Genomic DNA, 16,646 nt, shown 5'->3' with positions numbered 1-16,646 from the left:
CTGCTACAAACAAAATCTACCCAGATCAGGCTTTTGCAGACTCTGAAATCCTGGGAATTTCAGATAGTTGCAAATTAGTTTCAGTGAAAAGGGAAGGACTATAGCTCAAAATTATTGTAAAATCTATGGAGAGAAGAAATTCTAATGGTGTAATTTTTAAATCAGGGGTTTCAGAGACTGTCAAATACTATTTCAGTAGTTGTCTTAGTCTGTTTGGGCTACTATGACAAAAATAACATAGACTGGGTGGCCTAAACAATAAACAATTGTTTTTCTTTGTCCTGAAGGTTGGGCAGTTCAACATCAAGGCCCGGCAGATTCGGTATCTAGTGAGGGCCTGCTGCCTGGTTACTAATGGTGGGCTCGTGGTGTCTGCACATGGCAGAAGGAATGCAAGCGCTCTCTGGGGTCTTTTTTTGTAAGGGCACTAATTTCACTCCCCCTCTGACCTCATCACCAAAGGCTCTACCTCCTAACACCATCACACTGGAGGTTAGGATTTCAGTATCTGGATTTGGGAGAACACAAACATTCAGTCCAAAGCAGTAGTCACCTGAGATTGGGTTTCCTTCTGTAATAATGAGATGTGAGCTAGCACACTGGCATCAGTGAGCTTTGGATAATAAAATGCTTATTTTGAGCTTTGAATGGATTTCCACGTGATGTTCCCATTATGTTTCTCCTTCTCCTTCTCCTTCTTCTTTTTCTTAGGAGTAATCTGCTCTGTATTGTTCCAATTTTAGTCTATGTGCTGCCGAAGCGAGCACTGCTCCCTCTTCTTATTAAAGTGTCGCCTGGTCGGAGATGATAACTGCTTTTCCATTTGCCCTTATTTCCTTTGTCCTTTGAAGCACGACAGAGCCACTGATAGTCTTCCAGTGCAGATTCACCCTTGGAAATATATGTTTCCAGAGGAAAAGGGAAGCCAAAGGGATGCAGGCCCACGGAGAAGCCTCCCAGGAGATGACACAGGTAATGTTTTCTGGCTCCTCAGCATCACGCCCCTGTTCCGGGAGGCGTGTGTGTAGGACTGTGGTGACCCTCTGCTCCCAACTAAGAGAGCGATGCCTTGAGCCCCATGCCAGGGTCTCCCCTCGCTGTCTGAGCCTGGCTCCCGGGCTTTGCTCAGCCTCTTCCATGTGTCCTTCAGAAGCTGCAGTTTTGACAATCCTTATCAAAAGCTGTTGTCACAGATACCTCTCCTGCAGTGGGCAAGGAAATGCTTCCTCAGCCTATACTCATAAAATGTGGTTATGAAATGGATCTCTTTCATTCATTATTTAGGGATACCAGCACATCTGGAGCCTCCCAGTAGCTCCGTTCTTTGATAGCGCCTTCCATTTCCGTGTGGCTGCACCGGTAAGCTATTCTTTAATTTAAGTTTTCTTTTCAGTGAGAAAAAAGATTTACAATCAATTCTTACATTTAATCATTCTCTTTTTTCTCCTGTTCTGACAGGATTTAGCTGACTGTTCAACGGATCCTTATTTTGCTGGAATATTCTTTACAGATTACTTCTTTTACTTCTATCGACACTGTGCCTAATTTATTCAAGTTTGGTTGGGGACTTCACCAAGGAAAAATACAGTTAACAGAAACTTATATTCGTATATCCAACTTCTTCCATCTTTTTGTTGAACACCCACATTTCTTGCCAAAGGACTTGATCAGGCTTTGGTTTTGAGACATCAATGAGGAGGATAAAGTCTTTGCTGAAACTTGAGATAATGTGGTGCTTGATTTTGCCATGACTACAAAGAAAACAGCACTCTTGGACTTGAAAATACTGCCTCTGGTATTGAGGAAGCTCTGAGGTCAAAAGAGACAGGTCTAGCTCTACTTTGTCTAAATGTATTTCATTGCTTTGGAGAAAAACAAAAAGGCCCATTAAGCCATGTCAACTTAGACCCATTAAACGTAGAGCCATGAGAATGTGTGCTATGGAGTGTGTTGTCAGGAGGGGTGGGTGGTGTCTGTTGCTGAGCTTGTATTTAGGCAAAGCATTGCTGTGTGTGTGTGAGTGTGTGTGTGAGTGTGTGTGTGTGTGTGTGAGTGTGTATGCGCTATGTACACTACACTACAGAGAGTGGCTCGCTAAAGAAATGAATTTAAGAGAAAAAGCTGTACATCTACTTTGTAATGTTTGACGGACACTAAACTTTCTGTGCAGTGGGATTTTCCCTCCTGTAAAGAGGGAAGTACCAGCTTGTGACAAGTTTTTAAAGTCTCCTTAGATCAGCGGTTCTCAACCTGTGGTTCGCCACCCCTTTGGGGGTCGAATGACCCTTTCACAGGGGTCGCCTAAGACCATTGGAAAACACATATATAATTACATGTTGTTTTTGTGATTAGTCACTATGCTTTAATTATGTTCAATTTGTAACAATGAAAATACATCCTTCATATCAGATATTTACATTACGATTCATAACAGTAGCACAATTACAGTTATGAAGTAGAAATGAAAATAATTTTATGGTTGGGGGTCACCACAACATGAGGAACTGTATTAAAGGGTCGCGGCATTAGGAAGGTTGAGAACCACTGCCTTAGATGATCTAGACCCAGATATTTGCATGTGATCTAATTGTCTTTGCTTTTTTTTGTTTGTTTTTGTGTTTTTCCCCCTCTACTTACACGGGGTTTCCTTACAGGGCATCAAGACCATCTCAGTTCTTTATAGCTAAATTAGCTTTGCATATGTCCACCTCACTTATGGGTAGATTTGTATGCTTTTCCCAAGTTAGAATGGCCATAACTCCTCTAGCTGGAGTGTGTTAACTATGTCTTTTATTTTCTGTATTCTGATGTTTTGACATCTCAAGGTCTTGCTGACGCTGGAGGGACTACAACTCCCAGGGTTAGCCAATTCCTAGAGACAATAAACAAGTTGCCCACAAGTTTTTTCAAATACAAGCCAACCAATCCAGAGCCCATACCCCCGCCACCTTCTCTATCACACTATCACGTTCCACCTGTGCCAACCACCCCAGGGCCAGGGGCCAGGTGCTAACCAGGCACAGCCCCTATATCCCAGAGCCTTGTGGAATTATTCAAAGGAGCCAGTCCTGAGCCTGTGTACCCTGCTCACCTGTTCCTTCCTGTGGAAACTACAGTGAAGGCTCTTGCCCATAGTTCTTCCCTTTTCTTCTAACAACCATGGTACCTCCCAATGTGGCCCCCAGAGGCGTGTCCTGTATCTTCCTTTTGGGAACCATGAGCAGCAGACTATCTTTTCAATGCTGAACATCTCCTGAATTGTTGGTCTTCCTGTACCTCAGATTTTCTATTAACACACTGTATTTGATAACATGGAGAATAGAATCAAGCCACTCTTGCTCTGGTTCCAGGTGACAGAACTGCTGAAAGGCTGGCCTTCCCTTATCTTACTATTGGCCTTGAAATCAATTAGGATGAGACAATTTGACTTTTTTTACCTTGACAATAATAATCAATAGTAATAATATATCCTCCTCTTCCTTGTTTTCAAATATTAAACATGTGTCATGTGAATAGAAATTAATTTTGAGGCCCCAACACTTAAGAGAAGAAAGGCTTGCTAATGAAATGAATTTAAGAGAAATAGTTGCATGTCTACTTTGTAATGTTTGATGGACACTAAACTTTCTGTGAGAAAAACATCAAACAATCCCAACTGAGGGGCATTCTCCCAGGTGGCATTTTGAAATAGATTATTGACATAAAGATAGTTTAACCCAGTAGGAGCTGAGACTTTGGCGCCAAAAAGTTCTTGCTTTGAACTCAAATTCTGACTTTGTGCATTTTTAGGCAAGTTATTTAACTTCTCTACACCTCAATTTCCTCACTATAGAAGAGGAAATTTACAGATAGGAATAAGTGGGTTAAAACATATAAAACACAGATAAGCTATTATTATTATACCTGCACAGAGCTGAATCATTATAAAGACTACCATGGGACTATAAAATAATTAAATAGCTAAATACTACAGATATTAAAGCATTTTCATCAACTGTAAAACAAAAAACAACAACAAACAAATAAACAAAGCACCCAGACAGAACATATGATGTGTACTAAATAATGTTTATATGTTTTTCTATATTTGAAAAATTGTTTTCTCTTTTACTAACCAGCATAATCTGTGTGGAAAATAAAATAAGGTAGTTAGTCTTGGGAGGAGTATTTTAGAATTCCTCCAGTTTCTTAGACTCAAATTAAAACTGGTTCTCCTGTGTTGTATCACTCTGTCCAGAATGAGCTAGCTCTGGTTCTGCAGCTGCCACTTCCATTTTATAATAGCATCCCAGGTGCTTGGTACCAGAGAGAATCCATTTAATTGACTCTTCTGCTGGTAAAGGAATCCTTGTCAGCAGCAGTTACAAGAGTTTTCTTTAGCATATAAACCCCATGTCCTTACTCACGCACTTATGTTCAAGATGGTATGAAGGTTTCAGATATCTAATGCAGTGAAGTTGTGTTGCTTATAAGGGAATTTCTGTAAAATGAATACTGTGTTCTTATTCCATTTAAAAACTGAAAGTCTTTTTCCCACAGGAAACTTAGTATAGAAGATTGTGTTGAAATTCTTCAGAAATAAAGGATTGAAGAGAATGGACAGACCTGTGGCAATCAGGGCATCCTGGGATTGGTTAAACCTATGAGGAGAAGAATAGACTTTGCTGGAAGATTCTCTTGTATTTGTAGCACTTTTCCAATTGTGAGCTCTCCACCATGGACCATGCTGCTTCAGGCCAAAATATTTTTTCTTGTGTCAGAGAATTATCTGACTCACCACTGGAATATTTCTAAATTCAAATAATTACAATGTCTATATGGCATTCCATAACCCCAGTCTAATCATGAGAGAAAACATCAAACAAATCCCAACTGAGGGCATTCTACAAAATGCCTAATCAGTGCTCCTCCAGATAGTCAAGGTCACCAAAAACAAGCAAAGTCTGAGAAACAGTCACGGCCAAGAGGAGCTTACAGAAACAGGATGACTAAATGTGATGTGGTATCCTGGAACTGAAAAAGGGAATTAGTTAAAAACTAAAGAAATCTGAACAAAGTATGGATGTCAGTTAGTGATAAGGTACCAATATTGGCTTATTTATTGTGACAGATGTTCATAACGGTAAACTGGATATGGGGTTTGGTGAAACTCTGTGTACTAGCTTCACAAATTTCCTATAAATCTAAATCTTCTCCAAAATAAAACACTTAAAAAAGTCAGAAAGAAAAAAATCCATTAAGAGCTGGGCTGCAGCACCAGATCCTGCCACCAGGTGCCATTTGTGATAATATAGGATAAGTTCAAGCCTGAAAATAGGTATTTTTAACTTCAGGCCAAACTATTTTATTTCCCTACTTTGCCAATTATTTGTCATATTCTGCATATCAACTTAATTAGTTCCCAAATATCATGGGAAATACTATAGAATTATAAAATAGAAATATATGCATACTATAAAATATATAATCATATAATAAAGATAATTAGAATTATAATAATTTTTATGAGTTCTAACAGAGGAACTCAGACAAAATTTTGAAAGCAGTCAATTTTTTTTAAAACAATCAAACCACAAAAATTCACTTAAAACAATCAGCATGTGTGTGTTCAACCCTACAGCACTTTTAAACAAAATAATTTTGTAGTGCTCTTAACTTACTTTTTTTTTCATTTTTTCTATGCAATTTTTGGATTTCACTTCAGTGGCAGATTCCCAACATTACATTGTTTGAATCATTAAACTAAAGATCTCCAAGAGAAAAGCAAAATGGCAATTCTTTAGCAGTTTGCAAAGCACTTTCATAAGCCTCCTCACTGAATTCTCACAACAGCTTTGTGAGATTGGGAGTGAGAGGAGTTATTCATATTTCCCCATTCTACAGAGAAGGAATGGAGGACAGAGAGATTAAGCAAGGAAAAGAGGTGAGCCAGGCTTTCTGGTGCTAAATTATATCCCTTTCCACTATATTACATATCTTCTTTAGTGTGGCTGCCATAACAAAATTTAAGAGCTGATGGCTTAAATAACAGGAATTTATTTCTCACTGTTCTGGAGACTGAAAGGCCAAGATCAAGGTGTCATCAGGCTCAGTGCCTGGAAAGGGCTGTATCCTTGAGTTGCATACAACAGTGTTCTCACTGTGTCCTTGCATGGCCTTCTTAAAGCGCAGGCAGGTGGAGAGGGAGATGAAGGGAGGAATCAAGTTTCTTGGTGTCTCTCCTTAAGGGCACTAATCACATCCTGAGGGCCCCCTCCTTCCTGACCCCATCTAAACCTTACTACCTCCCAACTGCCCCATTTCCAAACACCCTGGGGACTAGGGCTTCCATATATGAATTTGAGTAAGAGACAATTCAGTCCTTAGCATTACATCACTTACCCTTGGAAAATTTTTTCCTTTCTTTACAACTCTTTGTAACTTTTGAGAAACCATCAACTCAGATATTGACCCACCAAAAGGGCACTGTCAAGTTAATGGCTCTGGTAAGTGATATTTACACGTACTAGGCCTTGTAAACTGGTAGGATCTGTTAGAGGTCATTTAATCGAAATACAGAGCAGGTCGAGGGACAGAGATGAAGGGATCTCCAGTCACCAGTCACTAAGTTCCATGTGTTTATATTGCACCAGGGCTTAAAAGCTCATGTAAGAATGCTAAAAATCAACCTCACTCCGAGGAACACTTCAGCAAAATCCTCACTTGGCAGAGCTAAGAGTGTTTTGGCTTTTATTTCTTCAGGGACATGTGTCATTGATTTTTGTGTCTGAGGCTCAAGAGCCAGTTGAGCTCTTAAGAAGCATCCAAAGATTCAAAATCTAGTGCATTTCTGATGAGCGGTTGTTTAGAGCTTGCAGAGCACAGCCTGGGAGACCTCCAACTTACCAACAATGCTCGGTATACAACTTCATCTTTGCTTGGCGGTGTTCTGTGAATGGGGACGCTTTGTTAGGACTTAAGACATATAATTGGAGGAAGAGATGGGTGCCAAAAATCATAGTCTCAATCCTTCCATTTCTTTATGGCCCCAGACAAATATAAAATGAGGTCATATTTTAGAAAGACTCTTGATAACATGTCTTTGCCAGAGTTGAGTTCCCAAGCCATTTTTAGCTGCACTAGTCTGACCTCCTGTTTAAATGCGAATCACTGGAAAAAGAACCAGACTCAGAGCCAGGAAACTTGGTCCGGTTCCTGGCTCAGTAACTCGCCATTGGTGTCATCTTGGATCCTTCGCTTCACTTTCCTGGTTGCAAAATTGGGTCCATAATGGTCCTGCCTATATGAGATGTTTATGTGAAAACTCTAAAGTGGATGGTGCTGCATGAACACAAGAATTTTAAGAATGGCCCCTGGGAAGACATTATTTTGAACCAGTAATAAGGAGTTGGAAATTCTTACTTCTTGTAATGAGTTTCAGTCCATTATGCTCAGGGTAAGTTACTTACATTTTCAACCACCAACTTCACCTGGAAGATAGTTGCTAGCACACAATAGATGCTCAATCAATATTTATTAAGTGAAAGGTGGGTAATAGGAACACTCTTATTTACCAGGGACTGTGGCACGATGGCGTACTAAAACAAATTTGAGTTCTTCTCACTCTGCCACCGTGAATTTTTTAAACTGGTATTATTTGGAATATTGCTATTCTTCTTCTCTCTCTAAGCACATTTAAAGCACCTCTAAATGACTTCCAATAGCAACTAGAAATTCAAATGGCCTATTGTCTGGTAGAGGATTCCAGACCCGGAGAGTCAGCTACAGCTATTAGTCATTGTTGATACTTACACTGCTGAATTTTATACAGCACCACTGCGTAAGGATCTAACTTAAATTGCAGATTGGTTATAAATAACTTAATGAACGTCTCATAATATATCCAAACACTGAATGCATTATGACAGTAATTAGGCTGCTGTAATTTTCCCCTGAAGTGAATTGTAAGTACTTGTCATCCTATACAACTACTGAAAAACAATGTGTGTGTTTTTAGTGTGGATATTCTAGGCCAGGGGTGGGCAACCTTTTTGTGAGTGCATGCCAAAACCAGCAAAATCTCTGACTCAAAATTCTTCTGCGTGCCAACCCTAATTTTTTGAGAACGTTACGCCTACTTGATCTCTCTTAAGGAGTACGTATGGGAAGAACCTTGAAGAAATAATAAAATTCATTCAAGCGACAAAAACACAGTATGTGGTGATGAAAAATACATTTATTTTTTAAGGTATACATGTTATGTAAAATTGTTTATTTATCTAAGATGCACCTACACTGAATTTATCTGAAAAAATAAAAAAGTTGATATTAAGAAAAAAAATGTAAATGGAAGATTATAAGAGAGAGTTTTGCGTGCCAGCAAAAGTTACTGGCGTGCCATGTTTGGCACGCGTGCCAGGGGTTGCCCATCCATTCTAGGCTCTCAGGAGCAGCCTCTGGAATCATCCGCAGTAGAGAAGCTACTCAAGATTATGTCCAGAAGGAAAAGGCACTCAGTTCCCTTTGCCTCCAAGGAAACACTCCATATTCAACCGCAGAGCTCTGTAGTAGTCTGTTCATTTTCACTCACTCACTCACTCACTTAAGCCTTGGTGGAGGGTGATCTATGTGCCAGTGCGTGGCATCATTCCTGACCTTTTGGAGGCGTCCACCATCTGGTGCTCTAGCAGCACAGACACCGTTAGCCGTCACACAGTATGAAAAGCACGGTAACTGTGGCATTGGCATTGTGCCGTGGAAGTACAGGGAAGGGGTGCTAAGTCCTGCTCTCAGGGGGATGAGAAAGAGACTGGAGGTAGAAAGGGGGAGGTTTCAAGCAAGAAGAGACATTGGAGCTAGTTGGATCTAAAAGACTGATAAGTGTGTGTTGTTTTTCTTTGTGTGTGTATGTATTTAAATAGAGAAATGGACAAAAGGTAAAAGTGACATATGAATCCATTTTTTTTTTATAAGGAAGAATCTCATTTCAAGTGCCCCAGGACCTGCAAAGTGAATCATTACTGCCCTTCCCCGCTGGAGGCAGCTCTTCCGCTCGCTTTGCTTACAGGAGAGGCACTCCTGTCTCTGGGAAACACCTCTTACCTCAGCTCCAAGAGCCTGCCGTTTGTCCCATGAGACTCATGGAGACTGTGGGAAAAGCAAATCACACTGGGTGGGGCCTGGGATGACTCAGGAAACTGGCAAGGAGCTTGTGGGTGGGGAGGCTGAGCCTCAGGACAGGGACTGGCGCATCCACAGGTACCTGTCTCTTTGTGGCAGGGGTTTGATAAATATTTGTGCCGTGGGTGAGAGTGGCTGTCTATAGCATACACCTACTAGTGCAAGTTTTTTCGTCACTCTGACCATTTTAAAATAAAAGAGGTTTTCCATTCTACGGGAAGTTTACTTCTTATTTTTCAGTCTCAGATGTTCATGATGAGAAGAGCTGGGAGTATCTCTTAAAGTCCTCCCAGCAGGCCTTCCTCATTCTTCTGGTGTCAGCAGCCCCTGATTTTCTTTTGGCAAATAATCTGGCCACAGCTCTCAATCTCTATGAATCAGGTGAAGTTGACACTCCCTCGCTCCAGAGAGCACGTGACCCGATTCTGAGCAAAGAAAACATTGTGTGCCTTTGGCAAGGGTGGTTGGTTTAGGGGTAAGCATCAGATCCAAACCAGCCAATCAGAACCATCCCTGGGAGTCTGGCTGAAACTTAAGCAGCAACGGACTCTCTGTGGGAGTCATTAAGCTGGTGGGAGTCAGCCCGGGGCTGCCAACTTACCACCATGCTGATCGCCTGCCTGAGCATGAAGCTAGCACAAGGGAAGCAGAGATAGGACAGATTTCCAAGCCAGATATGCTCCGCCTCCCTCCAGGGACTTAGCAGTTAAGTGGGCTAATGTATTTCCATTTGGCTTTAGCCAGATTTAATTCGGATCCTGCCCCATAGCCAAAGGAATTCTGATGAATACCAGCCCTCAGCAAGAACCTTTGTACGTCCTCATTTGGGTACTGCACGGTGTCTTGCCTGCTTCTCTCTGCAAGGCCGCTTCATTCTCCCTCCCGTAGCTCAGCTTCTCTGTTCACTCATTTGCTTGCACCCATCATGGCTCCCCCATCTAAGATGTAGTCTTAGACCCCAAGCCTCCATCAACTTCCAACTTGGTCCTCCAGGCCACAGGACTCAGTCTCTCAAATTTCCAATTCCTATGAAGGAGATTCTGACTGGTGCAGCCTGGCTCAGCTGTCCACCTGCAATTTATTCAGTTGTTGCAGGTAAGAGGGCTGGGTGGTTTGTAGGGGTAGACGTGGATAGATTCTTTTTAAAAATATATATTTTATTGATTTTTAGAGAGATAGGAAGGGAGAGGGAGAGAGAGAGAAATATCAATGTGACAGCATAACAGATCAGCTGCCTCCCACACACCCCCAGCCAGGATCAAGTCTATAACCTGGACATGCATCCTGAATGGGAATCGAACCAGCAACCTTTTAGTGCACAGGATGATGCCCAACCAGCTGAGTCCCATAGGCCAGGGCTGGATAGATTCTTTAAGAAGGGGATGTGGAAGGGAAGGAAATGATGAGCATATTCAGTATAGCCTCTTTATCGCACTTGATTCCTATATTTCCGAGAGATATTATCATCCTCATTTCACATAACTATGGACCTCGAACAATGTGCTGCTATCCGTTAATGAAGAAGCCAACGAGACTGAGAATATTCTGTTGGGAAAAGTTCAAAGGAAAATGCAGTTGGAGAATGGCAGCCCCTGTGCGTGGGGCACCCAGGTGGCTCCTCAGCAGCTGCAGAGGTTTGGGCAATAGCCAAGGTGGTTGAATGTTTGATTTTTTTTTTTCCTTTCACATGATAATACTATATAGTACTATATTTTTTTGATAATATCCATTTTATTTCAATTTAAATTTTTTAAAATTTTATTTACTTATTTATTGATTTAAACTGAGGTGTAATTGACAGATAACATTATCCCTGAGGTAAGCTGTGCCATGATGTCTGGAGGAGAAAGAGAATTAAAAATAAAACAGGGCACTCTCCCTCCTGGGAGTACACCCTTGCCTCCCCCCGCCCCCCCCCCCAAAATAGAACTCAACCACAAAAAGTGTATACATAAATTTATAGGTTTAAGTAGTAAATGCCACCAACAAAAAGTGGCGCCTTGTTATGAAGTGCCCGTCTGGGCCTCCTATAAGCATCGTGGGTGGCTGAATCTGATTTATATTATGCTTCCACACATTTAGACTTTTCCATTCTATCCTTTCCTTCCCATATCCCACTAGGCTTGGGGTGGGGGGAGGAAAGCTAGCGTTAATTAATACAATGGCAAAATTATACTTCTTTGCCTCTGCTGTAACCAGCTGTGCAGAACTGACCCCCTCCCCCCTACCATCAATCCCACCCTCTCAAATTCTACCTCAAATACTTCTCAGCGTCCCTAAGGGTATGTCAAGTGGGCACAGCGGCCGCCCTTAGTTGAGATGTGACAGTTGCATTCTCCTTTTCGCTGTTGTGGCTCCTTGGGAAGGTCTCTCTGGTCACTACCGCTCACAATCGAGTGACCCCCACTGATACCGGCGAGGATGCCACAGCAGGTGCTGAAGGCGCTGCTGTGACCGGCCGGCAGCGTGTGCGTGCTGGCAGCCTCCGCGGGCCTGTGTGGATGGCTCCGCCTGCGCCGCCGCCACCAGCGCTGCTGGCTCTAACCAGGCCAGGGCTTGTCCTCCGCGGAGGCAGCTGGTTTTGGCAGCCTCCTCTGCCAAGGAGTTGGCCTTGTTTGAGTTCATGCCTCTTGGATCAGAGGATGATCTGAAGTTGGACTCGACGTTATTAGAGACATCTCCCAGGAGGCTGCATTTGCCCTAGAGGCCTCTACTTGCTCCCTCTAGGATGAGCCCCTTGGTCTCTTTTAAAAGGCCTTGGGGACTCACTCCATGGCCAGGCATGCTTGCATCGTGGGAGAACGTAGACGTTAGAACAAAATGTATATAGATGGATACAAATGTACGGCCACCTTCTGGCAGACTGTCCACTGTTGTCGGAGTGCTTTATGTAATCCCACCTCTGAGGTGGAGTAAACCCAACTCATACTGAACCTTTGTATGCAAATGCAGCTGCAGCCCAGCACACACAGCTGTCCTTCAACTCCCGTGTTCCTGGGCCCCGGAGGATGTAGATGGCCGGGTGCTCCCAGGCAACTGTCTACGCTTTGTACCAGGCAGTTGGTGCTTGGCAGCTCACGTCCCAAAGAGAGGGTGCTTTTGGCCTTTCCAAGACGACGGCATCCCTTCTCTCTGTGGCAGGAGCAAGCACACACAGAACACTTAGAATAGCCTACTTCTGAGGAGCATAGAACCCATCCGGGATAGTGTCCAAGTGAGGCGTTCTCCCCTCCCCTGACCCACTTCCACTCCGCGCGGACCGCTGCCCTTTGAAGTTTAGAACAATGCACAATTACTTACGTCTGTGCACTAATACCGCTGCAATGTGGTTTAGTTTTTCATTCGTTAGTCATAGACTTTCTGGAACAGACTGTTTCTTAAACAAACCAAATGTAAGACATCTATTTAAAACACGTTTTAAATCCAAATAATTGTGGGGGGCGTGTAAATAATTATTTACATATGGAGTCATTCCATTTCCATTAACACTTTGACAGGTTATTAATTAATTTTTGACCAGGAGAATGGAAGATGGAGAAAATGATAAGAAGGAATGTACATGTGTGTCTGTACATGGAATATGAGTTAAGCTCATGTAAGGGAGGGAAAAGTTTTCCTCCACCCTTTTAGGGGTGGAAAATGAAACTGACAAAGACAGATCACCAAGAGAAAAGCATACGTATGTATTGAGCGTAAGTGTTATGTGACTGGAGAGCCTTAAGGAAATGAAGACCCGAAGAAGCAGTTAACCCTGAGCATGTTTGTGGTGAAGAGCGGACAGTTGTGTAGAAAGGAACAGGTCCGAGTCCAGCAGTGTGGCCACCTGGGGAATCAGAAAGGCCTGCTTGCTCAGGCTCCTCTCAGGGTGTCCCTGTCTTCAGAGATAAGCACACTCCTTTCCTGCGGGTGCAGGAGGCACCTTTCACGTGGGAGTTCCAGAACCTGTTCAGACGAGAAGAGCCACCGGGGGGGCGGGGATTGGGGAACAGGTCCTCTTTCGCTGTTTTCTCAAACTCCTTCAGCTTAAAGTATTCAATGTACCCTATTTTGGGGGAAGCATGTCCTGAACCTATCACTTGCCAAATGGAAAGGGTCCTTCCATGCTATCTGCCCAACCCCTGGTGTTCTAACAGGTTCTCAGTTGTATTAAAAATCTTTTAACAGTTCAGAACTGATAGATATTCGGCCCCGTTTAACAGTGATGCGGGAAGCACCTACTATGTCTCACACAGCAGGGAGCTAATAAGCGATCTGTTTCTGAGAGGAGCCCCCCCACTCTGAGTTGCGGTCCTCAGGGGCCCTGAGCAGGAAAGATAAAATCTACTTCAACTCTACCTCGGTGGCTGCTTACATTCAGTCTCATATTTACCAGTCCTTCCCAAGGCCGGGACAGTTTCGTGTATGTGGGTTTGCCTCTTGTTGGCTCCCCTACCACAAAAATGGCCAAGGATTTTAGCAGGCAATGCCTCTCTCCAGTGGGCCTTTCCTGAGCAAAGGGAGCTCCTCTTTGGAAATAACCTGCTCGGCCACACCTGGCGCACCACCGGGACCCCGGGCAGGAGGATGTGGAAGCCCCTGAGGAGGCCCAGCCCTTTCAGTTCCATGTTCTAGGCCATTGGCACCATAGGAAAGGAAAACAGACCCCAGTGACAACAGGATGCCTTTGTTCCCAGCCTCCGAGCAGGGCTTCTCGGACTTGAACATGCAGACCACTACCCTGGGGACGCTGGGGAAATGCAGGTTCTAACTCAGCAGGTCTGGGTGGGGCCTGAGAATTGGTCTTTCCATCCAACTCTTGAGAGACGTTGATGCTGCTGGTGCGGACACACACGCCGAGTGCCAGGTCTTCAGGGTTGTTTTTTCCCAGGTCATCCCATTCAGTCCTCATGACAAGCCGGGGGGTACTTGACACATCCCCATGTTACAGAACTGAGACAGGCTGGGGAGGGAAACAAACCTGCCTACGGCTGTGCAGCCGGTAAGACCTCCACTCAGCCATCAGGACCCAAGTCCTGTGCTTTTCCTCCCACGTGACCGAGGCTCCTCTGCATCAGCCCAGGGCCTGTGAGGCCACTCAGGGAAATCGCATATTAGGGCTTTCGCTCTCAGAGCCGATCGAGCAGCACCCTGCTGAGTGTCCGCCCGTCCTGGATCACGTTAGATCTCCTTTGGGTTGCTTGCAGCATGTCTGGGTTGGTGACTGGCCATCCAACTTGCTATTCCTTCCTTCCCACTTCATACTTTATCCACAGGCAGGTGTACAATTCCTGGTTTCTCATCTTGAATGATAAATACAGGCTTTTCAATGATGATTGGGGGCTCAAGTATTGATGGACACATGGAGGACTGATCTATGAGAAGTAAAACAGATCATTGGAATAAGAGATTGAATATCTTCCCCTGGATAATAACAGTTAACAAAGTGGGAAAAGTGATAGTATCAGCCAGAAGTTGACAAAACAAAATGGGTCAACACAAAAGCTTGGGAGTTTTGAACCCAGGCTCTGCCTCTTACTTGACGAGTAACTTTGGGTCAGTTACTTAACCTCTCTGTGCGTTGATTTCCTTGCATGTTAAAAGCAGATAATGTGCGTTTTGTGACAACCAAGAGATTTTGTTCATTCACAACAGTGCCCAGCATGTAGTAAGTGCTCAGTAAATATTGTAAGCATCATTATTATCAATCAGACCAACCTCTTTATGTTTAATATAGAGCCATAGAGGCTCCCAAACCCTTAAGTGATTTAAACATTCATTAGCAAACAATTATAGAGCTCTTGCGATGTAGCCGACATTGACTAGTTGATAACTAGACCAACGTTATGAGATGGAAACTAGCAGAGCTGATAACTGAACACAGACCCTCCGATTTCTAGTCCATTAGGATGAGTGCAAGCCCATGTTCACCCCACTCACTGCCACTCTGGGTCTGAAAGAGTTCTTGGATATTTCGAACAGTTCCCTGGGCAGCATGGACGCAGTAGCCACCAACTGGAATCTCCTTTCCCCATTGTCTCCCTGGTCTGGAGGGGCCTGGAGTTGGACGGAAAGGCAAGGAGCCTGGAGTTGGGCCGCCGGTGTTGCAGAGCCCGCGAAGGGGGCGCCTGGCACGCAGGTCAGCGGAGCTCTCAGCGCCAGTGCTTGGTAGTGCGCTCTGCAGGCGTAATTTCCAACCGCACCCGGAGACTGTAGGTTTTAGAATCAGCATTGTTTCCCGGGCTGAAGTTAGTGCTCTTGGCATCTCTCTCCCAGGGATGATAAGGAATCTGGTTTCTCTGGGCTGGGGGTGGGGTGCGGGTGCGTACCTGACCCTCTGCCACATTCTGCAATTCTCTTTTTCAAGAGGGATTTAAATGTCTTTGTCAAAAAAAAAAAAAAAAAAAAGTCTTTGTCTCCAGGGAACTCTCTGGCTCTGAGCTATTGGTACTTTTGTTCGGAGCAGCCTCTCCCTAGTGTTCAAGTTTCAGGTGAGGCATCTGGTGTACAACTAAAGGATAAGCAGAGAGAAATAAAAATCTTTTCTTATGTCTGTGAAGCCAGGTATGTGCACATAAACAATGAAGAAGTGCAACTGAATTCAAAAGTGGGATTCTATGAACTCCCAAGGGCCTATTACCCATCTTTTCAAACCAATGGCTGTCTAACGTCTCACCTCGTTGTTTTCCTCTTCATTTAGAATGTAAATTTATGGTCATTGGTTGCAATTGAAGGAGTACATTCCCTTAAAAGCTAAGCTTCTTATTGCAAGTGCTTGTCTCGTATTGCAAATTGTTTCAAGGTTATCCAATAATTCTGCCTTCAACAATACTCAGTAACATCTCCTGTATGTGAGGTCTGTGTGCGCTGAAACCCAGAAATGTTGAAAACAGAGCTTCACAGTCACTTTAGCCCAGAGGAATTCGCTGCCCCAGTTACAGTGCTTTTGGCTTGCACACGATACAGGGCTCTGAACTGCGGAGTGTGCAAGATGGGCGATGCTGCGATCCTTTGCCTTTACACAGGGACTGAGAAGTTAGTAATACTGAGTTCCCCATGCACAGTATTATGAAATTGGACGAAGTTCAATGTCTTAAAATGTTCTTTTGTTGGACTAATACATGCATGTGATTTCAAAAATTGAATGGGACCTGTAAGGTTGTCACTAAAGCTATAGTTCTCTCCTGCACACAGTTCCACTCTCCAGAGCGGGGGTCCTCAAACTTTTTAAACAGGGGGCCAGTTCACTGTCCCTCAGCCCATTGGAGGGCCGGACTATAGTTTAAAAAAAAAACTATGAACAAATTCCTATGCACACAGCGGCGGCAAAAACACCCGGCGGGCCGGATAAATGTTTTCGGCGGCTGTAGTTTGAGGACCCCTGCTCCAGAGGCAACTACTTTCTACTTATTTAGATCCTTATTCTTGAGCTGAGTCCCTGTGTCTAAATACTATGCATAGGCTGCTATTATTCATCAATATTAGACATTAAAGTACATGAGGATTTTAGC

General features: G+C 43.6%; 1 protein-coding gene across 1 annotated transcript in view; it reads left to right on the top strand.

The window, feature by feature from the left end:
• The window catches only part of MYRFL (myelin regulatory factor like), a gene marked incomplete at its 5' end in the record, with an annotated part of 112,291 nt that extends 110,363 nt beyond the window's left edge, over positions 1-1,928 (top strand). Inside the window, 3 exons of the mRNA XM_081082398.1 lie at positions 852-972; positions 1,285-1,359; positions 1,459-1,928. Of these exons, the coding sequence (XP_080938524.1) occupies positions 852-972; positions 1,285-1,359; positions 1,459-1,545 (283 nt within the window). The 3' untranslated portion in view covers positions 1,546-1,928. The remainder of the gene's footprint in view (positions 1-851; positions 973-1,284; positions 1,360-1,458) is intronic.
• Positions 1,929-16,646: the final 14,718 nt, after the last annotated feature.

The sequence above is a fragment of the Myotis nattereri genome (genome assembly GCF_964212035.1).
Source record: "Myotis nattereri genome assembly, chromosome: 2".
Lineage (NCBI taxonomy): Eukaryota > Metazoa > Chordata > Mammalia > Chiroptera > Vespertilionidae > Myotis > Myotis nattereri.
The sequence above is the reverse complement of the archived record's forward strand: the minus strand, read 5'-3'. Positions and strand labels throughout refer to the sequence as shown.